At 42.6% G+C, this 25,179-nt stretch overlaps 1 protein-coding gene and 1 pseudogene across 1 annotated transcript; both read right to left on the bottom strand.

Annotated features, from left to right (window-relative positions):
• Window positions 1–16,370, bottom strand: LOC132241021 (natural cytotoxicity triggering receptor 3 ligand 1-like). Its single transcript, XM_059709043.1, has 5 exons — window positions 15,841–16,370; window positions 14,840–15,187; window positions 7,674–8,000; window positions 4,667–4,763; window positions 1–2,367 (listed from the first exon to the last, which is right to left on the bottom strand). The coding sequence occupies exons 1-5, from the start codon at window positions 15,929–15,931 to the stop codon at window positions 2,310–2,312; spliced, it is 921 nt and encodes a 306-aa protein (XP_059565026.1). The 5' UTR covers window positions 15,932–16,370; the 3' UTR covers window positions 1–2,309.
• Window positions 16,371–18,200: 1,830 nt separating this feature from the next.
• On the bottom strand, window positions 18,201–20,666 carry LOC132241016 (translin-associated protein X-like; annotated as a pseudogene).
• Window positions 20,667–25,179: the final 4,513 nt, after the last annotated feature.

Here is a 25,179-nt window from a genome sequence, read left to right as displayed (position 1 = left end):
AAGAATAACTCAGCCATAAATAAAGGGGAATACTTTTATTCATATACTGGCATGTACAGATTGAACTCACTGAACATAAATAGAATATGAAATGGAAACTGGTCACAGTCTGCAGACAGTATTGCTTTCTCTCCCCCCTCCCTTTTTTTAATTGAGGTATAATTGACATATAACATTATATGAGTTTCAAGTGTACAGGATAAAATTTGATATTTGTATGTATTGCAAAATAATCACCACAATAAGTCTAATTTAAATTCATCACCATACAGTTACAAATATTTTTATGATCATCTTTTAAGATTTACTTTTAGCAACTTTCAAATACGCAATACAGCATTATTAACTTGAGTCACTGTGCTATCACATCCCCATGACTTATTTATTTTAAAACTCAAAGTCTGTACCTTTTGATCCCTTCACCCATTTCTCCCCCTTCTTGTCCCCAACCTCAAGCAACCACCAATCTGTTCTCTGTATCTATGAGCTCATTTGGGGGGGTACTTTTTTAGATTCACATATAAGTGAGATCACACCTATCTTTCTCTTATTTAACTTAAAATACTGCTCTTAAGGCCCATCATGTTGTCATGAATTGCAAGATTTCCTTCTTTTTTTATGCCTAAATAATATTCCATTGTGTGCACAGTAATATGCCTCATTATGATGTTTCAAGGAACAATGGATTGATCACATATACAACAGTGGACCCATAAGCTCACAGTGGAGCTAAAAAAGTTCCTATCATCTGGGGAGTCATCCATCCTAACATTGTAGCACAATGCATCATCCACAGGTATGTGGTAATGCTGGTGTAAACAAACTACTGTCATATAAAAGTGTATATAATTATGCACAGTACAAAATACTTGATAATGATAATAAATAATTGTTACTGGCTCATGTATTTATTATGCTATACTTTTATTGCTATTTTGTAATCCTCACCTGAGAATATGTTTTCATTGATTTTAGAGAGAAACATGGATGTGGGAGAGAAATATTGATGAGTTGCCTCCTGTACCTGTCCCAACCAAGGATCAAACCTGCAACCTATGTATGTGCCCTGACCAGAAATTGAACCCACAACCCTTTTGGTGTATGGGCCAACACTCTTTCTATGTATAAAAATAAGTTTGCTGCCCTAGCCGGCTTGGCTCAATGGATAGAGCATCGGCCTGTGGACTGAAGGGTCCCGGGTTCGATTCTGGCCAAGGGCACATGCCTGGGTTGCGGGCTCGATCCCCAGTGGGGGGTGTGCAGGAGGCAGCCGATCAGTGATTCTCTCTCATCATTGATGTTTCTATCTCTCTCTCTTCCTTTCCTCTCTGAAATCAATAAAGAAATATATTTGTTAAAAAAATAAGTTTGCTGAAAAACAGTATGTGGAGTTACACTAGCAGCAGCCTAGTCTGTTGACTGTATCTCTTGATATCATTTTCTCTTCTGCTTGATTTGGTCTCATATTGTTTTATGATTTTAGTGTAGCCTGACTGTACAGGAGCAATAGGCTACTAGTATACCATCTAGGTTTGTGTAAGTATAATCAATGATGCTAACACAACAACGAAATTGGCTAACAATGTATTTCTCAGAATGTATCCCCTTTGTTAAGTGGCGCATGACTGTGTGTGTATGAGTGTAGCACATTTTCTTTATCCACTCATCCATCGATGACACTTAAGTTGATTCCATGTCTTTGCTATTGCAAGTAATGGTGCAATGAAGATGGAGGTACAGATAACTTTTCAAGTTCGAATATTCCTTTCCTCCAGATAAATACCCAGAAGTAAAATTGCTGCATATGGTAGTTCCATTTTTAATTTTTTTGGAACTTCCATACTGTTTTCTATAATGGCTGCACCCATTTATATTCCCACCAACAGTACCCAAGTCTTCCCTTTTCACCACATCCTTGCCACTACGTTTTATTTCTTGTCTTTTTGATAGTAGGCATTCCAAGAGGCGTGAGGTGATGTCTCATTGTTTTGATTTGCATCTCCCTGATGATTAATGATGTTGAGCACCTTTTTATATCCCTGCCGGCCAATTGTCTATCTTCTTTGGGAAGTGTTGCTTTTTCCTTTTCTTGAAAAGAGATGATTGGCTGGAGGCTATCCAGGAGGGCAGCTTGAACAGTCTGCTCTTGAGCAAGCTGCGGCAGTCATCAGGAAAGGTAATGTCAGTTACTTACACATTCTCTGAGAAAGCTTGTGGTTTCTGCTATCTGTCACTGTGTAAGAACTGCCAGTTTTCCAGTGCTCCTCCATCTGAATACATCATGAATGCACCTTAGTGAAAGCACTGACTTACAATTCTTCAGTCTCTTCTTGTGGTAGTGGTTTGAATCTTCTGAGAAGCAGCTTTCTAGATGTGTTAGAAATAGGAGAGCGTTATTGGGAGTAGTGCCTATGAAAGAGGGCACAGAAGTAGGTGAGGAAAGTCTTTAGATCATGATGTAGATCTGGTATCTGTGAAGGGAGGAAGGAGAAAGGATTGGGAAGCAAGAGTTTCAAACTATAGTGCAACTCTGAGAAAGTCTCAACCACTCCAACAGAGAGCTCCAAAGACTCCTGCTTTGTTCAGACACTGACTGGGCCTCCTTGGGGTGAGGATAGCAGCAGATTCCTGAGCTGGCACAGGTAGAACATGTTACCTGGGTGCACGCTTCATAGCAGACTCTCCGCAGCACAGCTCCAGAGCAACCACACTTTTTTGGTCAAAACTCAGCTTCCTGAGGAGCTGTATCAGTTAGCTTTTGCTGTATAACAAGCCAGTCTGAAACAGCGGCTTTTAAAAAATAAATATTTATTTCTCACACATTTGAGAGTTGACCCTGTTGATGTGATGATCTCAGCTAGATTTGTTCACATGTCTAGGAACTGGCTGGCTGTCATCTAATCTATAGCTGGTTCTCAAAAACACATGGTTTTGGTCAATGTCCTCCCATTATGTTGATGAGATGCCATAGGAACTTAACTCTTGTTTATATCACTTAACCTATAGTAAAATTAGCTTCATGATACGTCGTTTTGTTTAAAGTTGCAGAACCTAGGGATGACGTTAGGTGAGGTCTTACTATAGACTGGCCTCCTCTAGAGCAACTAGCGCTGGCTTCAGTGCCTCTCATCTTCCCGCAGGCTAGCCTGGAAGTGTCCTCCTCTCACTAATGTCTGAAGCACAAAAGAAAGCAAATGGAAATACACAAGGCCTCTTTCACTTCTGTCTCATTCTATTGGCCAATGCAAGTCACAAGGTTGACCCCAGTGTTAAAGGGCAGCCCATGATTGGAGGGCACTGAAAAGTTACATGGCAAAGGACAAAGATTAGGGAAGGCTGGAGGCCTGGAGCCTTCATTGCAAACCACGACAGAATCCAGAATGATCATGAAGGCTTTAGTAGTCTCTTTTTTCAATGTGAAATGTCTGCTAACAGTGACAGTTCTGGATATCAGAAGCCAGAAGAAGGCAAGAAATATGAGAACATTCACAAATATCACAGGAATCATTTGAAAACCACATTATATCCAGTTTTCGCATTGGCCTAGTCCAATCAGAAGAAAATGTCCCATCCTAGCTGGTTTGGCTCAGTGCATAGAGCACTGGCCTGAGGACTGAAGGAACCCGGGTTCAATTCCAGTCAAGGGCACATGCCTGGGTTGTGGACTCGATTCCGAATGGAGAGCGTGCGGGAGGCAGCCAATCAATGTTGCTCTCTCATCATTGATGTTTCTCTCTCTCCCTTCCTCTCTGAAATCAATAAAAATACTTTTTTAAAAAGAAGAAGAAAATGTCCCATGAATCAGTTGGCCAACTTTAGATAAACGGCCTTTTTCTTAATTGATTATTGTAATTTTCCTAAAGCGTTTCTTTTTTTTTTTTTAGTTAAATAAACAAATTTATTTGTAAATTTAGTCAACATACATAATTTACCTAAAAACTTCAAGGGAAGGATAAATTTTAAAAACCACTTGTAAGACCAGCTCTATAAAATGATTACCCCAGGACCATATACCAGCATCTCTAAACAGATGTATTAGCTATTGTACAGATTCTGCCTTGGAGGACCCCCCACCCCCCCAAAAATGAGGGCAATTTAATATCTAGAACCATTTTAAGCCACATATCTACACTGGTCTCTTAAACTTCTTTACCTTGTGCTGTTTTATTTGCAGTTTGGACCAGGTGTTAGGGATAAATATGTTTGGAAACCTGTCTTAGTTTGGAAGCACCAATAAGGGCTAGAGATTCCGATTTAATGGAGAAATCAGGTTGAAAGCTATCCCTTTAAGCTGTTAACAAAATGTGAGCACCTTGGGGAAGGAATTCCCCTCTCTGAGCTGTGGTTCTATGTGTGAGGACAACAATGCAGCCCATACACAGTTCAAAGGCCTGGTTCACAGTGAGACCTGTATGTCAGGAAGAGGCACAGGGGCCTTACAGTGCATCTCCCCAGAGTCCCAAGCTACCACATAGGGATCTAATAAGACAGTTCTTCCCTGGCACAACATGAGAAAAAGCCACACACCACACACACACACCACACTCAGATTCCCCCCAGCATCAATCCTGAGAACTCTCAAATATCACCCACTGGCAAAGATCCCAGAACTCCCAGAGTCAATTCCAAAACACAGGGCTAAACTTGGCTTTGGCATCCCCCTTACCTTATACATACAATCAGTCCAGTGACTGCTACTAGTACAATAACGCCAAGAATAATCAAAGGAGCAATAGTCCCCCAGGCAATTCCCATCTCAGATCCTGCAGAAAGAGGAGGCAAACGTTAAAAGGAAACCTACGTGCAGGGGCCAAAGTGACCACACAACCACTGCTAAGATATCTGTGATCATGTGTCATTTCCCTGTCATAGATATAACCACCAATCCTCTGCCACACTTCTTGTCATTCCTATCACATACACCTCCACACATCAAATAGTGTGTTTAGCACCTGCCAGAAATACACGGCAATATGAACACCACATACCACATATGTATGCCGTGCACATGTTCAAGCTTCCACACTACATCATCTTACATCACTATACACTGCTATATATCGAATATCTGTGTCCCCCCAAAATTCATATGTTGAAATCCTAATACCCAATGTGATGGTATTAGGAGGTGGGGCTTTGGGGATATCATTAGGTCATGAGGGAGGAGCCCTCGTGAATAATTAGAGCCCTTAGATAAGAGGCCCTAGAGAGATTCCCTTATCCCTACCACCATGTGAGGCTACAAGAAAGTTGTGACCCAGAAGAAAGCCCTCACCCAGCTGGTTTTTATTATATTTATTTATATTTAGTTATTATAGCGGCCACAAGTCACCAACACAAATCTATTATATTATATTATATTATATTATATTATATTATATTAATTATATTATATTATATTATACTAGAGGCCTAGTGCACAAAAATTTGTGCACTGGGCGGGGGTGTCCCTCAGCCCGACCTGTGACCTCTTGCAGTCTGGGACCCCTGGGGGATGTCCACCTGCTGGCTTAGGCCTGCTCCCTGGGGGGATTGGGCCTAAACTGGCAGTCCAACATCCCTCTGGTAGCCCGAGAGCCCCCTCATGGTCAGTGTGTGTCATAGTGACCAGTCATTCCCAGTCTTTCTGCTGTTAGGGTCAGTTTGCATATTATCCTTTTACTATATAGGATAGAGGCCTGGTGCACGGGTGGGGGCCGGCTGGTTTTCCCTGAAGGGTGTCCCGGATCAGGGTGGGGGTCCTGCTTGGGTGCCTGGCCAGCCAGGTGAGGGGCTGATGGCTGTTTTCAGGCTGCCCACACCCCCTTCAGGGTGGGGGTCCCCACTGGGGTGCCTGGCCAACCTGGATGAGGGGCTGATGGCTGTTTTCAGGCTGCCTGCACCCCCTTTAGGGTGGGGTCCCCACTGGGTTGCCTCGCCAGTCTGGATGAGGGGCTGAGGGCCGTTTTCAGGCGGGCCAAGCCTACAACTGAAGCTCCCAGTCTCTCCTTTTTTTCTTTTTTTTTTTTTATTCTGGGATTTATTTACCTTCTGTAATTGCAACTTTGTTGTGGATCCAGCTCCAAGGCCAGCTGGCTGAAAGCAGGTATCTGGGAATTGTTTAGCTTCTATAATTGTAACATTGTTACTTAGAGTGCAGCTCAGAGCCCAGCGTGGCAGGCGGGGAACCTTGGCTTCCTCCATCACTGGAGCAAGCAAGCCTCATGTTCGCATCAACTGCCTGGCTGCCGGCCGCCATCTTGGTTGGCAGTTAATTTGCAAATCACCCTGATTAGCCAATGGGAAGCATAGCGGAGGTATGGTTAATTACCATATTTGTCTATTATTAGATAGGATAGAGGCCTGGTGCATGTGTGGGGGCCGGCTGGTTTGCCCTGAAGGTGTCCCGGATCAGGGTGGGGGTCCTGCTGGGGTGCCTGGCCAGCCTGGGTGAGGGGCTGAGGGCCGTTTCCAGGCTGGCCACAGCCGCTTCAGGGTGGGGGTCCTGCTGGGGTGCCTGGCCAGTCTGGGTGAGGGGCTGATGGCTGTTTGCAGGCTTGCCACGGCCCCCAGCCACCCAAGCTCCCAGTGGAGGCAGGCTGGAAGCAGGTATCTGGGGTTTATTTATCTTTTTTAATTGAAACTTTGTTGCTTTCAGCGGAGGCCAGAGCCGGCCAGGGCAGAGGGAAGCTTGACTTCCTCCATCACCGGGACAACCAAGCCTCTGTGGCTGCCAGACGCCATCTTGGTTGGGTTAATTTGCATATAGTCACTCTGATTGGCTGGTGGGCGTGGCTTGTGGTGTAGTGAAGGTACAGTCCATTTGCATGCTTCTATTATATTATATTATATTATATTATATTATATTATACACACAAAGCATATTTCAATTCCAAATTTCCCATGTCCCACACATATTCTACACACACCACACTCATACACATCCCTCGCCCTTGCTTCCAAAAACAATTCCTCTCTCCCTCCAGGACCACTTGAAGCCCCATCTGGCAAAATCAATCAGCCCCTGCCTCCCTAACCCCTCTCAGCTCTAGGCAGATGCATTTGACCTGCAAGATCATCCCCACCCAGGACCAGAGCCAAGACCATGGAAACTAAGATATGAGCTCAATTAACCCACCCCACCAGCAGGGGGCGTTCTGTAGTGAGCTGTATTATGTTAAGCTCAAAATCTAATGTGCCTGGGGAAAGGCCTTGGCATTCACAGGACTCCCTAAAATGGACTCCCCAGCTTGAGCACAGAACTATTGATTTGACTTCTACTACCCAACGGTTTGCAGTGGCCCTAGAGCCTGGCGAGAAGAGTTGCCGGTAGGGTTGGGTCTCTGGCCCCTGATAGACCCTTATCCTCAGGGGGCATGGACAGGATCCTATCCCCGTTCTCCTAGTAGCTGACAAGCTTCCCATTCCAGGTCATACAGACCATCCAGCTCCTTAAGCTGCCATAAGTTACCAGCAACGCTAAGGACGCTTGTCACCACTCTCTAGCTATTAGGCGATCCACCCTGGCTTAGGGACCTAGCCTGGACTGCTGACTCTGAGGCTGAAGTAGGACAAACCGAGCTTTCTCTCCTTCCCCATTGGCCCCCATCTTGGCCTAGACTAACTGGGAACCTGAGTGTTACGTTATACCCCCTCAAGGTGAAGAGTAAGGTACATGTTTAGAGGATGCTTACCTCTCCCAGACAGGGTGAAGTTCGACCTCCTGGAGGTGGGCAGGGATATGTGACTTATCACACATTGGTAGGTGGTCACATTGTGCTCCAGAGAGTGGTTCAGCCTCAAACGGCTGGTGATGTTAAATGTGCCGTCCTCATTCTTGATAGCTGGACCATTGGTGATGCCTTCAGAAATCTCCTGGCCCTGGGGATTCTCGTGGTTCCATATATACCAGGTTATGTTAATGTCCTTTGGGTAGAACCCACTTGCCTCACACAAAATATATTTGTTGCCATCATCTTTCGCTGTGGCTTGTTCTCGAAACAAGGTGCACTTTGGGAAAGCTGCCAAGGAAGAGAAGTCATGATTTGAGGGTAGGTTGGGACTAGCTTATTATCAGTTCAAAGCCTGACCCATAGCAAGCCTTCAGGAAGGGTGAGTGAGGCGAGTGTGATTCTGCTTAGCCTAAGTAACCTGGGTATGCTGATCCCAGTGCCAGGGTGACGCTGATAGACCATAACCCAGGGGTGGGCAAACTTTTTGACTCAGGGCCACAATGGGTTCTTAAACTGGACTGGAGGGCCAGAACAAAAGCATGGATGGAGTGTTTGTGTGAATAATATAAATTCAAAGCAAACATAATTACATAAAAGGGTACGGTCTTTTTTTTTTTTTTTAGTTTTATTCATTTCAAACGGGCCGGATCCGGCCCGCGGGCCGTAGTTTGCCCACGGCTGCCATAACCCCAACTCTCACAGCCATGTGTAAAGCAGAGTTTCTTATGCCACTTGGTGTCATAGACACCTTTGAGAATCGGAGGAAAACTTCGGAACACTGTTGTGGTAGAAACTGCTGTCCATCCTTCAATGACACATCCAAGTTAAAGCCACATCTCCCAACCTCCACTTCAGCTGGGGTAGCCATGTGAACTCAGGGTCTACTAGTTCGGATAGAATCAGAAGTAGCTAGAGCAACCTCAAGAAACTACCCTTAGGGAACAAGGGTATCTTAAAGAAAAGTACTATAGCCTTCTCTCCCTCTCCCCTTCATCCTTCCTGGAGAACACCTGGAAGACCATGTCATGGTTCAAGATGGAGAGGCCATTTCCAAACACAAGGTGAAAGCCATATGTTGAGGATGCCAAAGTGGCAAGATAAAAGGACTCTGGGTCCCAGATGATCAAAAACAGCCCTACCTGCCCAGGGTTGGCTCCATTTTTGGGACAGAAAAATAAACTACCTTTTTAAGAGCCCCTGTTGCTCTGGCCAGTGTGGCTCAGTTGGGTGAGTGTCATCCCATGACCAAGAGGAGGCCGAATTGATTCTCAGTCAGGACACATGCCCTGGTTGCAGGCTCCATCTCTAGTAGGGAGTGTGCAGGAGGCAGCCAGTCAATGTTTCTCAAACATCAATGTTTCTCTCCCTCTCCATCTCCCTTCCTCTGTCTCTAACATTAAGAAAAACATATTTTTAAATTAATTAATTTAATTAAAAATAATAAAAGCCCTTGCTGACTTCTGGTTTCCTCTTTGGCATGTAAAGAACTAGAAGTCATCACTCCTATCCTGAACTGAACAAACTGCAAATCAACAACTTCTCTTAGATCCATCAGAGAACTGAGGTGACAGGGCAAGCCACAACCCTGAAAGCTAGACAGACAGGCAGATTGAGAGAACCACAGCCAAAATCATATTACCATAAGCAGAAGGTGCTGGAGTTACAATGTCAAATGGCTAAAGGATGAAGGTGGATTAGCTAGAGGCCAGTCTTAGGAGGTTTTTCTGGGTTTTACCTCCATTAACCCTCTCCCCCCTGCCCCCTCAGGTTCCTGCAATTGCAAGAAAAATTCCCTCCTGTTTAGGGGAGAAGGGAGAGGAAAAGTAACCATTTAAAAATATGCCCAATGCATTCTCCATAACAAAGAATGCTCTCAAAAGAGAAGACTTTGCCAGAGCCCTGCTGACCTGGGAGAATGGTGATTACCTCTTCAGCCCTCTATAACCTTCCTTTCTCACCCAGGAACACTTCTCAAGGTCATAGCCTAGGGGCTCAGGCCACTCAGAGAAGGAGATTTAATATCACATGCTAGACTGCTTCCCCTCCACACCATTTTACCACCACATCAATGGGGCTCCGTATAATGATAGTAGATTACAACTGAGAGAGCTGCAAGACACAAAATCTACATGAGGAGTTCATAGGGGAACTGAAAGAAAACAGGGGAGGAGGAAACAAGATGCTAGAGGAAAACTGAAATCTCTGACACCTACAGCATGGTATGAACATTAAACACTGCCCAATTACTAGCCATATTAACATAAACTCCCACCCTAGAAGCCTGTTTACGTCAGTTCCTATTTTCTGATACCAGACAAAAGAATCAGAACCAGACTCAGGTATGACACAGATTTTGGAATAATCAGGTAGAAAATGCAAAATAACTATGATTAAAATGTTAAGAGCACTAATGAAAAAAGCAGACAACATGCAAGCACAGATGGATAATGTGAGCAGAGAGATGGACATTCTCTAAGAAATACTCAAAAGTAAATGCTAGCCAAACCGGTTTGGCTCAGTGGATAGAGCATTGGCCTGCGGACTGGGGGGTCCTGGGTTCAATTCCGGTCAAGGGCATGTACCTTGGTTGGGAGCAGATCCCTGGTGGGAGGTGTGCAGGGGGCAGCTGGTCGATGTTTCTCTCTCATCGATATTTCTGGTTCTCTGTCTCTCTCCCTTCCTCTCTGTAAAAAATCAATAAAAACATATTTTTTTAAAAAAAGTAAATGCTAGAAACCAAAAAACACTATAAAAGAAATGAGGAATGTCTTTGACAGGATCATCAATAGACTTAACACCGCCAAAGAGAGAATCAGCTAGCTTAAATATGTCCATATAAACTTCCCAAACTAAAATGCAAAGAGCAAAAAGAATTTGGGGGGGGGGGGAGGGGGAGGAAGGAACCAGAAGGGAAAGAAATATCCAAAAACTGGACAATTGCAAAAGTTGTAACGTACATGTAATAGGAATACAAAAAAGAAGTAAAGAGAAGGAAGCAGAAGAAATCGTTTAAAATATAATAGCTGAGAATTTTCCAAAATTAATGACAGACACCAAAGCATAGACATAGGAAGCTTAGAGAACACCAAGTAGTAAAACACCTTATCATATTGAAAATGCAGAAATATATATATATATATATATATATATATACACACACACATATATATGTATATATAATACATAAATATATATTATATATGTGTGTATAACTTACTCGTAGAGTAACAAGGATAAGAATAACATTGGACTTCTTAAATGCAAGAGAGAAGAGAGGGACATGAAATATTTTGAGTGTTGCAAGAAAATAACCCACTTACTTGGAATCCTATATTCAGAAAAATTATCATTCAAAAGTGAAATATAGAGAGAAACCAAGATGGCGGCATAGGTAAACACCGGAGATTGCTGCCTTGCACAACCACTTCAAAAATACAACTAAAAGACAGAACAGACATCATCCAGAACCACAGGAAGGCTGGCTGAGTGGAAATTCTACAACTAGAAGGAAAGAGAAAAGCATACCGAGACTCAGAGGAGGTGTGGTGCAGAAATAAAATACAAAGGTGCGGAGGTGCATGCGGAGAGGGCTGGTGGCTGAGGACACAATTGTCTTTTTCAATCGGGAGGGAGTCTCAAGCTTTGAGCTCCAGATCCGGGCGAGTCTCTGGGGACCCAGACTCATACGGGGAGAAACTGGACTGTCTGGCATCAGTTGGAACTCGAGGGCAGCTTTCTCTGGGAGGTGCTTGCAGCGATTGCCAGGGCCTCTGAGGGCAGGACTGAGAGCAGCCATACCGCTCACTCTGCCTGCCCTGTTGATCCCCTGGGACCCTGCCCCGCCCAAGCTGTGCAGGGAGGCTATTGCATATGAAAGTCCCAGCCCTTTGTAATCTGAAAATTACTTAAGAAACTGCAGCTGCCCCAAGGCCCCAGGGCAACTTGCATTGCTTTACAGCTGGCTTCTGCTGCGTAGCCTCAGGCAGAGGCTAGATTAGCACCTCCTTAGATCCAAGAGCCAGTGTACCCAGTGGTCAGAGTGAGACCATCCAATTACAACTCAGATCCATAAGGGACACACTCAGGGGGCAGACTCAGTGAGCACCAAAGCCCCACTGAAGCAAGTCTTGCCCCAGAAGGGTGTCTTCAGAACAGAAGTTCTCCCACCATGGATACAGCTGATTCTCACAGCCAATTGGCCTGGAGGTCAATTCCTCCCAGTGTTACCTACCACAATCAAGGCTTAACTACAACAAGACAGTGCTCAAAGCCCACACGGGGGTGCACCAAGAGTGTCCACCTCAGGTAATTGGGGAGGCTGAGCCACTGGGTCCTAAAGGACACTTAGCACAGAAAGCCACTCTATCGACACAGCGAAGCATAAAAAAATGCAGAGACAAAGAAACAGGACACAAATGACAGAAATGAAGGAAAGCAAACTACTGGATATAGAGTTCAAAACCACACTTTTAAGGTTTTTCAAAAATTTTCTAGAAACCGCCGATAAACTTAATGAGACCCTCAAGAAATCTAGTGAGACCCTCGATGTTATGATAAAGGACCAACTAGAAATTAAGCATACACTGACTGAAATAAAGAATATTATACAGACTCCCAACAGCAGACCAGAGGATCACAAGAATCAAGTCAACGATTTGAAATACGAAGAAGCAAAAAACACCCAACCGGAAAAGCAAAATGAAAAAAGAATCCAAAAATACGAAGATAGTGTAAGGAGCCTCTGGGACAGCTTCAAGCATACTAACATCTGAATTATAGGGGTGCCAGAAGAAGGGAGAGAGCAAGATATTGAAAACCTATTTGAAAAAATAATGACAGAAAACTTCCCCTACCTGGTGAAAGAAATAGACTTACAAGTCTAGGAAGCGCAGAGAACCCCAAACAAAAGGAATCCAAAGAGGACCACACCAAGACACATCATAATTAAAATGCCAAGAGCAAAAGACAAAGAGAGAATCCTAAAAGCAGCAAGAGAAAGCCAGTCAATTACCTACAAGGGAATACTCATACAACTGTCAGCTGATTTCTCAACAGAAACTTTGCAGGCCAGAAGGGAGTGGCAAGAAATATTCAAAGTGATGAATACCAAGAACCTACAACCAAGATTACTTTATCCAGCAAAGCTATCATTCAGAATTGAACGTCAGATAAAGAGCTTCACAGATAAGGAAAAGCTAAAGGGGTTCATCACCACTAAACCAGCGTTATATGAAATGCTGAAGGGTATCTTTTAAGAAGAGGAAGAAGAAGAAAAAGGTAAAGATACAAATTATGAACAACAAATACACATCCATCAACAAGTGAATCAAAAAATCAAGTGAATAAATAATCTGATGAACAGAATAAACTGGTGATTATAATAGAATCAAAGGCATAGAAAGGGAGTTGACTGACTATTCTTGGTGGGGAAAGGGGTGTGACGGATGCGGGAAGAGACTGGACAAAAATCATGCACCTATGAATGAGGACAGTGGTGGGGGGTGAGGGCGGAGGGTGGGAGGGGAACCAGGTGGAGGGGAGCTATGGGGGGAAAAAGAGGAACAACTGTAATAATCTGAACAATAAAGATTTAATTTTAAAAAAATAATAAAAGAAACAACAACAACAACAAAGTGAAGTATAAATACTTTCTCAAACAAAACTGAGGGAATATGTCACCAACAGACCTGCCTTGCAAAATATTAGAAAGTTGTCAGAGAGAAGGAAAAGGATATGGGTCAGAAACTAGAATCAGAGAAGACATAAATGAAGGTAAATTAAAACCTTTTCTTATGCTTAATTGATCTAATACATAATTGTTGATTTAAAATAATAGCAACAATGCATTGGTGATTATAGCATATGGATAAGTGAATGACAGAATGTTATAAGAGATGGGAAGGGAGAACTGGAAATAAAATATCTGTACCACTGATAACAATGATGCAGTACAGTGTTCTTTCAACATAGATTAGTTGTAAAAGTACATTGCAATCACTAAAAAATTTTTAAAGAAGTATAAATGAGCCGGGCTGGTGTGCTAAAAGACTAGAGCATTGGTCCATGCACCAAAGGGTCACAGGTCCTATTTCCAGCCAATGAATGGCAGGTACCTTGCTTACAGGTTTAGCCACTGGCCCCAGTCTGGGTGCATGGGAGAGGCAACCAATCAATGTCTTCCTCACATAGATTCTCTCTCTGCCTCTCTCTCCCACATTCCCCTCTCCATCCCTTCCACTCTCTCAAAAAACAAAACAAAACAAAAAAATCAATGGAAAAAAATATCCTCAGGTGAGGATTAATAACAACAATAACAAAAAGTAAAGGGATTTATATACCATACTAACGCTAATCTAAAGAAAACTGGAATAGCTTTATGAATTTCAAAGTAGCCTTTAGAACAAGAAAAATTATAAGGGATATTAGGTCAAAACTAAGGCTATCTGAATAAACTATGGACATTAATTAATAAAAATGTATCAATATTGGTCTATTAATTTTAAACAATATACCATACTAATGCAAGAGGTTAATAATAGAGAAAGTGGTATGTGCACAAGCAGGAGTCATAAAGAAACTACTATCTTTGCAATTTTTGCTGTAAATCTAAAACTGTTCTAAAAAATAAACTCTATTACTTTTTTAAAAAATTTTTTAGGCTTTCTCAGTTGCGGAGGAAATGAATCCTAATACGCTTTCCCATCCCCCTAATTAATATGTACAAAACATTCAAAGTCTTAAGTACAGTTTTGAAGGGCTCATAGACATTGTCCCGGTTATAGGCTGCATTGTGGCCCCACCCCCAAATTCATGTTGAATCGCTAAGCCCATTCTCCTTAGACTGTGACTTTATTTGGAGATAGGGGTTTTTTTAAAAACTCGGGACCCGTTGGTCCGCAGGCCCAAGCTCTATCCACTGAAAAAACCGGCTAGGGCTGGAGACAGGGTCCTTATAGAGGTACTCTGAGGTTCAGCCTGGTTAATAACTTGCTTTAAGTTGTCCAGACGTAAACCCGTGTCTATCCAACTCCAAGGCCCATGCCCAAACTTCTCTACTTGGCAGGGCCACATCTCTACCCCCAGCCCCATCACCATGGGAACCACAGGACACTGCCTCAGGCACTCACCCAAAACCTTTAGAAAGACTGTTGCCTGGGCCTCATAGGGGGTGATCACCACCTTACATCGGTACTCTCCTGCGTCTCTCAGCTGGACTCCAGGAAGGTGCAGTGAGGCGTCCCCCTTCTCTAGCGCCTCTAGGGACACGCTGGCTCCGGGTCTGGATACCTCTTTAGGATTAGGGTCTCCATACATTTCAAACACCTTTTGCTCATACGCCTGATGCTTCCGATACCAGGTAACACCCATAATCATGATGTTCAGGGGTGTGGAACCAGGGACCTTGCAGGAGATGGTGACATTGTCATACAGAAACACAGTCTGATTCTTCCCTTCCATCTCCACTATCAAGAAATCTGTGGAAAGAAGAAAATTCAGTTATGGGAGAACCTTGAAAAAAAACTTAGGCCTTGTACTCTCAGACACTTTACCATGTAATTAAAAACAAATTCCTTGCCCTAGCTGGCCCCAGTAGGGGGGGTGCAGCAGGCAGCCGATCAATGAGCCTCTCGTCATTAATATTTCTCTCTCCCTCTCCCTTCCTGTCTGAAATCATTAAAAAAAAATATCTTTTTAAAAAGAGCTTACTATGTAGCAGGCACTCTGCCTGACCCTTTATAAAAAACAAAACACAAAAACAAATTCCTTTGGGGAGGGTGGGGGGGGAGGTATCTCAGGTACAGAGGCCCTTAGTTCATGGCCCCTCCTTAATCCGCATAAGATCCTCCAACTTTGTTCTTCCTTTTCAATATTGTTTTGATTATTCTGGTGTCTTGCAATTTCTTAGAAATTTTCAAATCCGTTTAATTGATTCCTACAATTCCACAAAGGAAAGCTTAGAGTTGGGGACTGTTAAGGTACAGGTGGCCGAAGACCTAGGGCGGGCCCCGCCTCCCCCCCGCCCCCCCCCCCCCGGAAGGCCAGGGGGTGCCTGCCTAGCGCCACCCCACCACCCCACGTCACCTCACCCCACCTCACCCCACCTCACCCCGTCCCCCCGCCACCTTACCTGCGGTGGGCACCCAGCACCACAGAACCAGGAGCAGCCACAGGAAATCACGCGGGAAGCCCGCCGCCGACGACGACTCCGCGACAGCCATGCCTGCGGCGGACCAGCGCGCCCGGCCCGGTCCGCCTGGAGCCGTCGCCGAGTTTCCGCCTAGAAAGAGGAGTCCTGGGTCGGAAAGCGCAGTCCGCAAAACCGCCTCTTGGGGCCGTCACTTGCTTGGTACTAGATGGCCTCTCTGCGCCCTCTAACCCTTCTGCCCCTTCTTCAGCCCGATTTACCCTAAGACGACTGGGCGTGACACTGCCCCGGGCAGCCTCGGTTCTCAGCCCCGGAACCTTGCGGGTCCCTGCGAGTGATCCTGCTCCACCAGCAGCCTCAAGGAGTCAGCCTCCAATTCCCCGCGCCCCGCTATTCCACAACCTTCACGGAGTGATGGAGGCAGAAGGGGTGGCAGTGGCAGGGCAGCGCCGACTCCCAGTCAGGACTCCTCGCGAACTTCAGGGAGGGAACCCGGGAGTCGCCTCCACCCTGAAGCCCCGGCCCCGCCCCCTTCCGCCCCCAGCACTCGCGTGAGGGTGCAGGAAAGGATCTGGGTGATGCCTAGCAAACCTCTCCAATGGGCAGGGACTTGTGACCGGGTAGCCCTGCCTGCCGTGAAGTTAGGGACGGTAAATAGATTTTGTCTAAAATACAAACCGCAAAGGAAATGTCTGAGGTCAAGTTTCACATCGCACATAACTTAGACAACTAAGTTCTGCAGGAAAATTGCAATGTAACTAGACTCCCAGTGATGACGAACCTTTTGAGCTCGGCGTGCCAGCATTTTGAAAAACCCTCACTTAACTCTGGTGCCATATCACATACAGAAATTTTTTGATATTTGCAACCATAGTAAAACAAAGATTTATATTTTTGATATTTATTTTATATATTTAAATGCCATTTAACAAAGAAAAATCAATCAAAAAAATGAGTTCTCTGAAACGCGTGTCATAGGTTCGCCATCACTGATACTAGAGAGTACCCCATGGTCCGGCTGTGGCCGGCGATCCCTGCCCTGGTTCCTCAGCACCCTCGCCGGCTGGAGCCCATCCAGAAAGGCCGTTTCCCCTACAGTTTTCACCAAGGCAGGCAGGTTTTGTAGACATGAGAAGTGCCCTAGCCAGTTTAGCTCAGTGTACAGAGTGCAGGCTGCGGACCTAAGGGTTCAGGGTTTGATTCCTGTCAAGGGCACCTGCTGGGTTGTGGGCTTGATTCCCAGTAGGGGGTGTGCAGGAGGTAGCTGATCAATGATTCTCTCTCCTCATTGATGTTTCTGCGCCTCCCTTCCTCTCCGAAATCAATACAAGTGTTTTTTAAAAAGACTACAAAATCATTACAAAGACATTTACACTCCCCTCACCCCAAATATGTAAAAAAGGCAATATAGAGATATGTCAAGCAGTTAATAAAACCAGAATGTTGTTTTTCTGGACTTTGAAATATCTGTGCTAATTGTCAAGTTATAAAATTTGTAATTTGTGATTTGTTATTCTAAATAAATATTCACATATGTAAATTATACTAGGTGTACCAGTTAATAATGCGGATTTTTTTCAATAGATGGAGTTACACATATGTTGATATAAATGCGATTTGAAATGTATGCTATTTTGTGGTATTGACAGCAAGCTTCAAAACTTCGTATGTCAAATTTGCTGAAGGTGTTAACATCATAGATATTTTTACACTTAAAATTGTTGAATTCCGTGCCAAAAAAAAAAAAAAAGAGCATTTGCGGGAAGTTTTAATTCATTACTTTATTTTGAAAAAAAAGTTACTGTATATATCAGGAAGCTTATGGCGAACATGCTCCATCTCAAGATACTTGTGAACGCTGGTTTAAACGCTTTAAAAGTGATAATTTCAATGTGAAAGACAAAGAACGTCCAGGTCAACCAAAAAAGTTTGAAGACCAACAATAACAAGCATTATTGGGTGAAGATGTGTGTCAAACTCAAAAACAACTTGCAGAAAGACTAAACGCTGCTCAGAAAACAATTTCTGATCATTTACAAGCAATGGAAAAGATTTTAAAGGAAGGAAAATGGGTGCCACATCAACTGAACAAAAGACAAATGGAAAACTGAAAAATCATCAGTAAAATGTTGCTTCAACGGCATGAAAAAAAGTCTTTTTTGCATCAAATTATGACTGGCGATAAAAAGTGGATTTGTTTTAAGAATCCAAAATGCACAAAATCATGGGTTGATCCAGGTCAACCATCAACATCGACTGCAAGGCCAAATCCCATCAGAAAGAAGACAATGCTCTGCGTTTGGTGGGATCAGGAAGGTGTGGTGTATTATGAGCTTCTAAAACCACATGAAACCATTACTGATCGCTACTGACAACAAATAATCAATTTAAACCATGCTTTAATAGTGAAATGACCAGAATGCACCAGAAGACACAGATAAGTAATTTTGCTTCATGATAATGCACCATCACACACTTCAAAACCAGTTAAAGACACGTTAAGAGATCTTGCCTCGGAAGTATTAACCCACCCACCATATTCACCAGACCTTGCTCCTTCAGATTACCACTTGTTTGGATCGATGGCACATGCACTTTCTGAGCAGCACTTCAAAATGTACGAAGAAGTGAAAATTTGGGTCTCTGAATGGTTTGCCACAAAACAAGAAAAGTTCTATTGGGACGGAACCCACAAATTACCTGAAAGATGGGAGAAATGTGTAGCTAGCAATGGACATTACTTTGAATGAAGCAGTTTTGATGTTTCTCTTGAAACTATCAGGTTTTCTTTGATTACAAAATCCCCCATTGTTAACTGGTACATCTAAGATAAATATATAACTAGAAACTACCATTGTTGTTCTTAACTGTGTTGACAATTATCTTATTGCTGAATTGTACAGGATAAATTTTCTTTGGCAACTTTTTATACTACCATTTAACACAAATGGACATTTAGACAACTATAAAAAAGGTTTGGGTTAACTCAGTATTTAAAAAATTTCAAAACTTCATTATAATGATTTAAATATAATTTCTTATAGATGCTAAAATAGGAAAGTCTCCAAACATACCTAATGTCAATATAATAGACAACAAAAAAATTGCTAACTTATCACTACTAAAAGCTTTACAGTTGTATGTACAAGTATACAATTCAACTCAAACACCAGTAAAAACATTACAATATTAATTCCAATTCTCTATCAGACTTCCTGTGATAAAGCACAAAAGTTAAATGTAGAAACTAACATCTGGGTATCTGTCAATTTTTCTGGAAGGCTATTTCAAAGTGGCCTAAATTAGCCAGAATATAATGTGAATTCTTATCACAATGCCACATAACCTTAAAATATATTGATAACTTAGTAGTTTTAATTCTGTTCTATGGAATAAGCCTATTTTGGAGACTTGGCACAATATTACCAATATATTTAACAAAAAGCTCAAGTCCAGGTATATAACTAAAAAGTCTTTTCTATATATTACAAAACCATCAACTTTAATATAAACGGCTTCTACTAATTACGACCACTCAAAATTCACACAAAGTAAAGTGAAACGGGTAGCAGAAAGTGCTGGCACATTCACTCTGCAGAGACAATGATAGAATTTAGCCAGCAAAAATTCAAATAGGCATATAGGTAAACATTCGAATGCAAACTTTCGTGAGTAAGACACAGAAAATGATTCATTTGATACTTTTACGTACGGCTTGTATATAATTCAAAACAAGTAAAACTGAAAATTTCCTATGTAAAAGCCACAATAAAGTCAAATAAAATATCAAATACTAGTCTTACAAACTGGTCTGGGAATTTCTGAGCCTCTGACTTTCAAGGCATAACACGCATTCTCCACTTCGGCCAGGCTGTCTCAAGGTATACAGCTTCTTAGGAACCTGGTAAGGTCGAGTAATGCCGATGAATGAAAACCCAGCATAAACCTGGCGTAAGAACTGGCTCACATCAAAGGGGGTGTCAATGTCCCCATTGCCCACACTGTTCACACACATCGGCATCAACTCACCATTTAGATCAGCCACTCCCAGGAGGTAATCAACAGGGGTGGTGTTCAGTCTCCAAGTACCAAACTCTTTATCATGAGCATTGAGCATCGGAAGAGGGCTTCTATCCTCCAGTCTCAGATGAGTTGTCCCTCCTCTTGTTTTGAGATTAACTCTTCCAAATGACCTTGACCTCTCCTCCCACCTCTTCCAGGACCTTGTCTCATAAGGGGCATGCCCTTGGGCAAGTTATTTCATCTCTCTAAACCTTAGTTTCCTCATGGTCTTATTTTCTTTCCCATTGTCTTCTGTTGTGAATACCAGTTGTTATTAATTTCATCCATACTGATAAGTGATCGTGTTTTAATAAAGTGTTGAAAAGAGATGGTCTCCACATATTCCCGAAGTCCTGTGGTAAGTCCTGTGGTAATGGCTCTATGGAATTAATGCATCTCTTCTCCGGAGAGCTCCTGGGCCACCTGCAGTATCTTTTGTCTGACACCATCTAATTTAATTTCTGACTCAGTCAATATTTCCTCCATATCAGAAGCACTTGTAATCCTATGGAGCAGAAAAATTATCCTTTACTTTCTACAGTTACATCCTGACTAAGTTTCACAAGTCTCTCATATTTGTCATGTCTTACATCAAGTTCCTGCTGAAATGATTTTAAGGCCACCAACACGGGTAACAATGCATTAACATCCTACCCTTCTCTCCTCTGGTTGTGGGGAAAATTGTCATGCTTCCATTTCCAGAACCCTCCCAATCCTTCTTTGTTGCTCATGTCATCACAGCCTACAGTGAGTTGTGTAGAGACAGAGGTCTTGGACCTGGTGGAGTGCATTAGGCGGCGGGGGTGCGGGGGGAGGTTGGAGGGGGACAAGCCTGCCAGGGCCCTTTGACAAGTCCCAGGAGCGGAGCTGGAAGCTGCTCCCAGCTTGTGCATCGCCTTCTTGAGTCCAGGTGATTTTGAGAGTATTTTTATTAACGCTGGGGCAGTGGAACAAAGGAAGGAGTCAGGGTAGTAGAAGCAACAGGAGAGAGCCTAGGCCAGGGGTGGACAAACTTTTTGACTCGAGGGCCACAATGGGTTCTTAAACTGGACCGGAGGGCCGGAACAAAAGCATGGATGGAGTGTTTGTGTGAACTAATATAAAGTCAAAGTAAACATCATTACATAAAAGGGTATGGATTTTTTTTTCAATAGTTTTATTCATTTCAAACGGGCCGAATCCGGCCCGCGGGCCGTAGTTTGCCCACAGCTGGCCTAGGCAATGCTCTGCTTTGACTCTCTGGAAAGATTATAGGAAAGAAGTGAGCCAACATGGGACTGCTTAGCTCACTGGAGAGTCAGAGAAAAGGGACATTGGACACAGGTTCTGGGGGTCAGCCTGGAAGGAGCTGCTGCTGCCTGCTGCTCCCCTGGTTGCAAGTCTCTGTGGGGACCCACAGAGTTTAGGAGAAAGAAAGGCCCCGAGACTATGACTCTGAAAAGTTATTGCTTTGTAAACAATCCATTCTTTCAATATTGTCAAATTTATATTTTTGCCCCCAAAATTTATGACAGATATTACATATTGTTCTGATTTTACATTTAATATAATTAAAAAGGAACCTATACAAATGACCTTAGTAACAATATTTCAACAAATATTGCACTGAAAGAATTTCCACAACACGTAGTCAATAAACAAATTAAAATATAATGAACTTATATAAAGTCTCTGTGTCTTTCTGATTATCAATTAAAATCCAATTATTACTTTATAGTTTAAAAAACAGTCCACCTATCTAAATAAGCCAAGAAAAATTAGGTACACATAAGACTAATAAAATTTCTTTCCAAAATTTAAAATTAACTGCCCTCCCTTGCCAGCCTGATTGCCCCTAACTGCCTCTACCTTGGCCCCGCCATCATGGCTTTCTCCGGAAGGATGTCCGGAAGATGTCCAGTCTAATTAGCATATTACCCTTTTATTAATATAGATAATTTGCTGGAAACTAAGAGGTATGTCTACATTAATATCCATCCATTATTTATTCATGCACATAAAAGCATTTTAAGAAATTTCTTTAAGTTCTCCTCCAATTACCTTTTGATTGAACCACAGTCCACCATCTAAAAGAGATTATCCTGGGAAAACCTGTCTTATCACAATTTCTGGGCATAGATACAGTAATAAATAAAAAGATATTCCAGACCTTTTTTAAATGTTTCCTACAATTTTAACCATAAAGATAGGAATTCTTCTCCATCCCTGACAAACCATAGCATTAGTCTGTTGAGTGATTTTTGTGGGTGTTTTAAAGCTGAATATAAGCAGAACATTTCTAGATTGCTATACTTAATTTGGGGATCCATGGTTTAAAAAAATAATCTGAAGTATATTTGGAGGAATATCCAATAATTAGTTGAAACCTTGTAAAATGAAAACAAAGAGTTTAAAAGGTATTAATATTAAGAGAAACAATGTAAAATTATGAGGTGTTACAGTTGATTAGTTCACTTGAAAAGTTTAAACATGCATTCCTGTATACAGAGATAGGAAAGTTAAACACTATTATTTCCCAGCCTCCCTTGCAGCTAGGATTCCAGGTATGATTGGTCCAGCAATCAGATGCACTCACTTGGAGCCGAGTTGGCCAACACAAAGCGTGGCAGCAGTGGTGTGATTCTGGAGCTGGCAGCTGTTCATGTCTTTCTAATCCAGCAGGCAGCTTCCCAAAGTGGCAGGCAGCTTCTTGATTATTCCAAAAGCAGCAGCTTCTTTGGCAGCCCTCTCTTGTGATGTAGTTCCTAGAAGCTCAGCCTGGGTTCTGTTTCTTCAGCCCTCTCAAAAATTCTGTGAGCTATCTATTTCCCATAATCAATCCCATTCGGTTTAATAGCTAAAGAAGATTCTATGACCTATAGCCATGAATCTTGACCTATACAGAATCTGATAGCTAGAAGTAAGGTGCAGCAAGTAAGAGGATCTTAAATATGAAGTGGGCTGAGTTGAGGAGGTAGGGCTTTAGGCCATGAGCCCTCATGCCAACTGAAGTAAGGGTATCAAAGAAAGTGTGGTAGAACTTCAGAGTGCTAGCATGTGGGGCTGCCTCTGCCTCTTTCAGCAAAATCCTATAAGACAAATACCACTCGGGCTAAGGTTTACAAGTCTACAGAGATGGAAAGGTATATATAGCTTTGCTTAGGGAATTGTTCTGTCTAAAAAAATAAATAAATAAATAAATTGACAAAAGTCCCAAATCTGGAGCCTTAAAGAATCAAAAAGGTCAACTACTACCACACTCCATAAGTAAAGGTTCTGAGAAAGCTGTTGAAACGTCCTTACGCTTTTTCAAGAATCTTCCCTTAAGAATTTTCTGCCAAGTAATGGGAGCCATCCTGAGGAAAAAGGTCAGATAAATACCATTGTGAACCCATCCAAGCCATTCATTTAAGACCCCAAGGGAAAGAAAGAACACAGAAACCAGCAAGTGAAGATGGGTTCTCTGACAAAAACTATGCCTTGACAAGATCTTTCTTGTTACTCATGATAATTATTGTAGAAAATTACTTAAGTTTTTAGGGAATTGTTTTGTCAAACAAACAAACAAACAAATCCTAAATAAATAAAAACCCTAAACCTGGCCTTCAATAGCCTGTAACTATCTAAACAATCCCTGAGCCCCTAAACCCAAAATAATAGGAAACGAAGTGCTAAGACTATCCAGCCTCCAAGAAGGGTATCCTTCCTGATGTGTACCTAAAGAGTAAGGGACAATAAAGACCTCCCAGAGGGCAACACCAAGAGCCCCTGGGGACATTAGACAAGGGAGTTACTCCCAGGAAGGTGAATCAGTAGTTGCCTGATGGGAAAACCAAGGAATATATTTATGGACAGAGCAGAGAGACCTTGCTATGGATCAGCAACTGCTAGTTTCCCATTTACCCTGTTTCAAAAAGATTGATTTTATGCAGTTATCCTGTACCTATCCCACCTTTATGCATATGGTACCCATGGGGCAGACACCTTGACTTTTAGTTTCTGGGTGGCCAAAGATATCATAGTCTTTGAGCAATATGCAATAATAGGTGAGATTTTGATGGTTTTCTTTTGAGGTGGGTGTTTTCTATGTTTAGAAGAGTGTACATAGATATTTAGGTAGCCAACAAGGCTGTCTGGAATAAAATTAAAACTTGCTTACCAGCCCGGCCAGCGTGGCCCAGTAGTTGAACATCGACCTATGAACCAGGAGGTCAATTTTTGATTCCGTGTTGGGCACATGCCCGGGTTGCGGGCTCAATCCCCAGTGGGGGACGTGCAGGAGGCAATCAATGATTCTCTTTCATCATTGATGTTTCTAGCTCTCTACCTCTCCCTTCTTCTCTGAAATCAATAAAAATATATATATTTTTAAAAAGTTGCCTAACAAACATTACCTCTTCCCACCTCCTTAATTAAAGTGTCCTAATATTTATTTGTTTGTTTGTTTTGGTTAATCATCACCCAAGGATAGTTTTCCATTGATTTTAGGGAGAGAGGGAAAGACAAATGGAAACATCAATGTGAGAGAAACACATCAATTGGTTGCCTCTTGTAGGAGCCTGCAACCAAGGTACGTGCCCTTGACTAGAATTGAACCCGGGACCCTTTGGTGTACAGGCTGACACTCTATCCACTGAGCCAAACCAGCTAGGACAAGTATCCTAACATTTAGCTGGTCACATTGCCACAAAGATGTCTCAGTTTCCCTAGCATCTATATGGCCAGGTAACTCAGTTTTGGCCAATGAGATATAAGTTGAAATGTTGTGTGGTTCTCCAGGAAAACTGCTTCAAGGAAGCTGAGAAAGTTCCTCAAGTGGCAAAAGATCTTTTCTTTCCCTTCCCACCTGCCTCCAGAAGCAATCTTGGAAAGTAAGGATGAAGCAGCTTGAGGATAAAAGCAATGTACTGAGGATAGGAGAGCAGAAAGATAGGAACCTGGACACCACCTGCCTACAGATTTATATGAAAAGGAAAAACTCCTGTTTAGTTTAAATCACTGTTATCTTTGGGTTTTGGTTATATATAGCAAATCTGATCTGAAATAGATAGAGTATAAAGCAAAAGTATGAATGAAAAACGACCTCAAGTAGTAGCAAAAACTATTTAGCAGAAGAATTTCTAGCAGTTAAGGGTTCTGAAAGTAGGAAGAAGTTACCAAGAAACAGGAAATACATGGTCTTCTCAAAAGAACTGTGAGTATCAAAGAGACTTTTATTGAGAGAGGGGATGATAAGCACCCATAAGCCGAAACCGGTTTGGCTCAGTGGATAGAGCATTG

Source organism: Myotis daubentonii, chromosome 9 (genome assembly GCF_963259705.1).
Source record: "Myotis daubentonii chromosome 9, mMyoDau2.1, whole genome shotgun sequence".
Classification (NCBI taxonomy): domain Eukaryota; kingdom Metazoa; phylum Chordata; class Mammalia; order Chiroptera; family Vespertilionidae; genus Myotis; species Myotis daubentonii.
This window is presented reverse-complemented; position numbering and strand designations above follow the sequence as displayed.

What these genes read in the sequence shown, in the direction of transcription:
- LOC132241021 (XM_059709043.1), bottom strand. Translation starts at nt 15,931, where the DNA reads ATGGCTGTCGCGGAGTCGTCGTCGGCGGCGGGCTTCCCGCGTGATTTC. An exon ending in AGTCTTTCTAAAGGTTTTGG is followed by an intron (nt 8,001 to 14,839) that starts GTGAGTGCCTGA and finishes CTTCCTTGGCAG; the next exon opens with CTTTCCCAAAGTGCACCTTG. An exon ending in GGACTGATTGTATGTATAAG is followed by an intron (nt 2,368 to 4,666) that starts GTAAGGGGGATG and finishes TAACACATCTAG; the next exon opens with AAAGCTGCTTCTCAGAAGAT.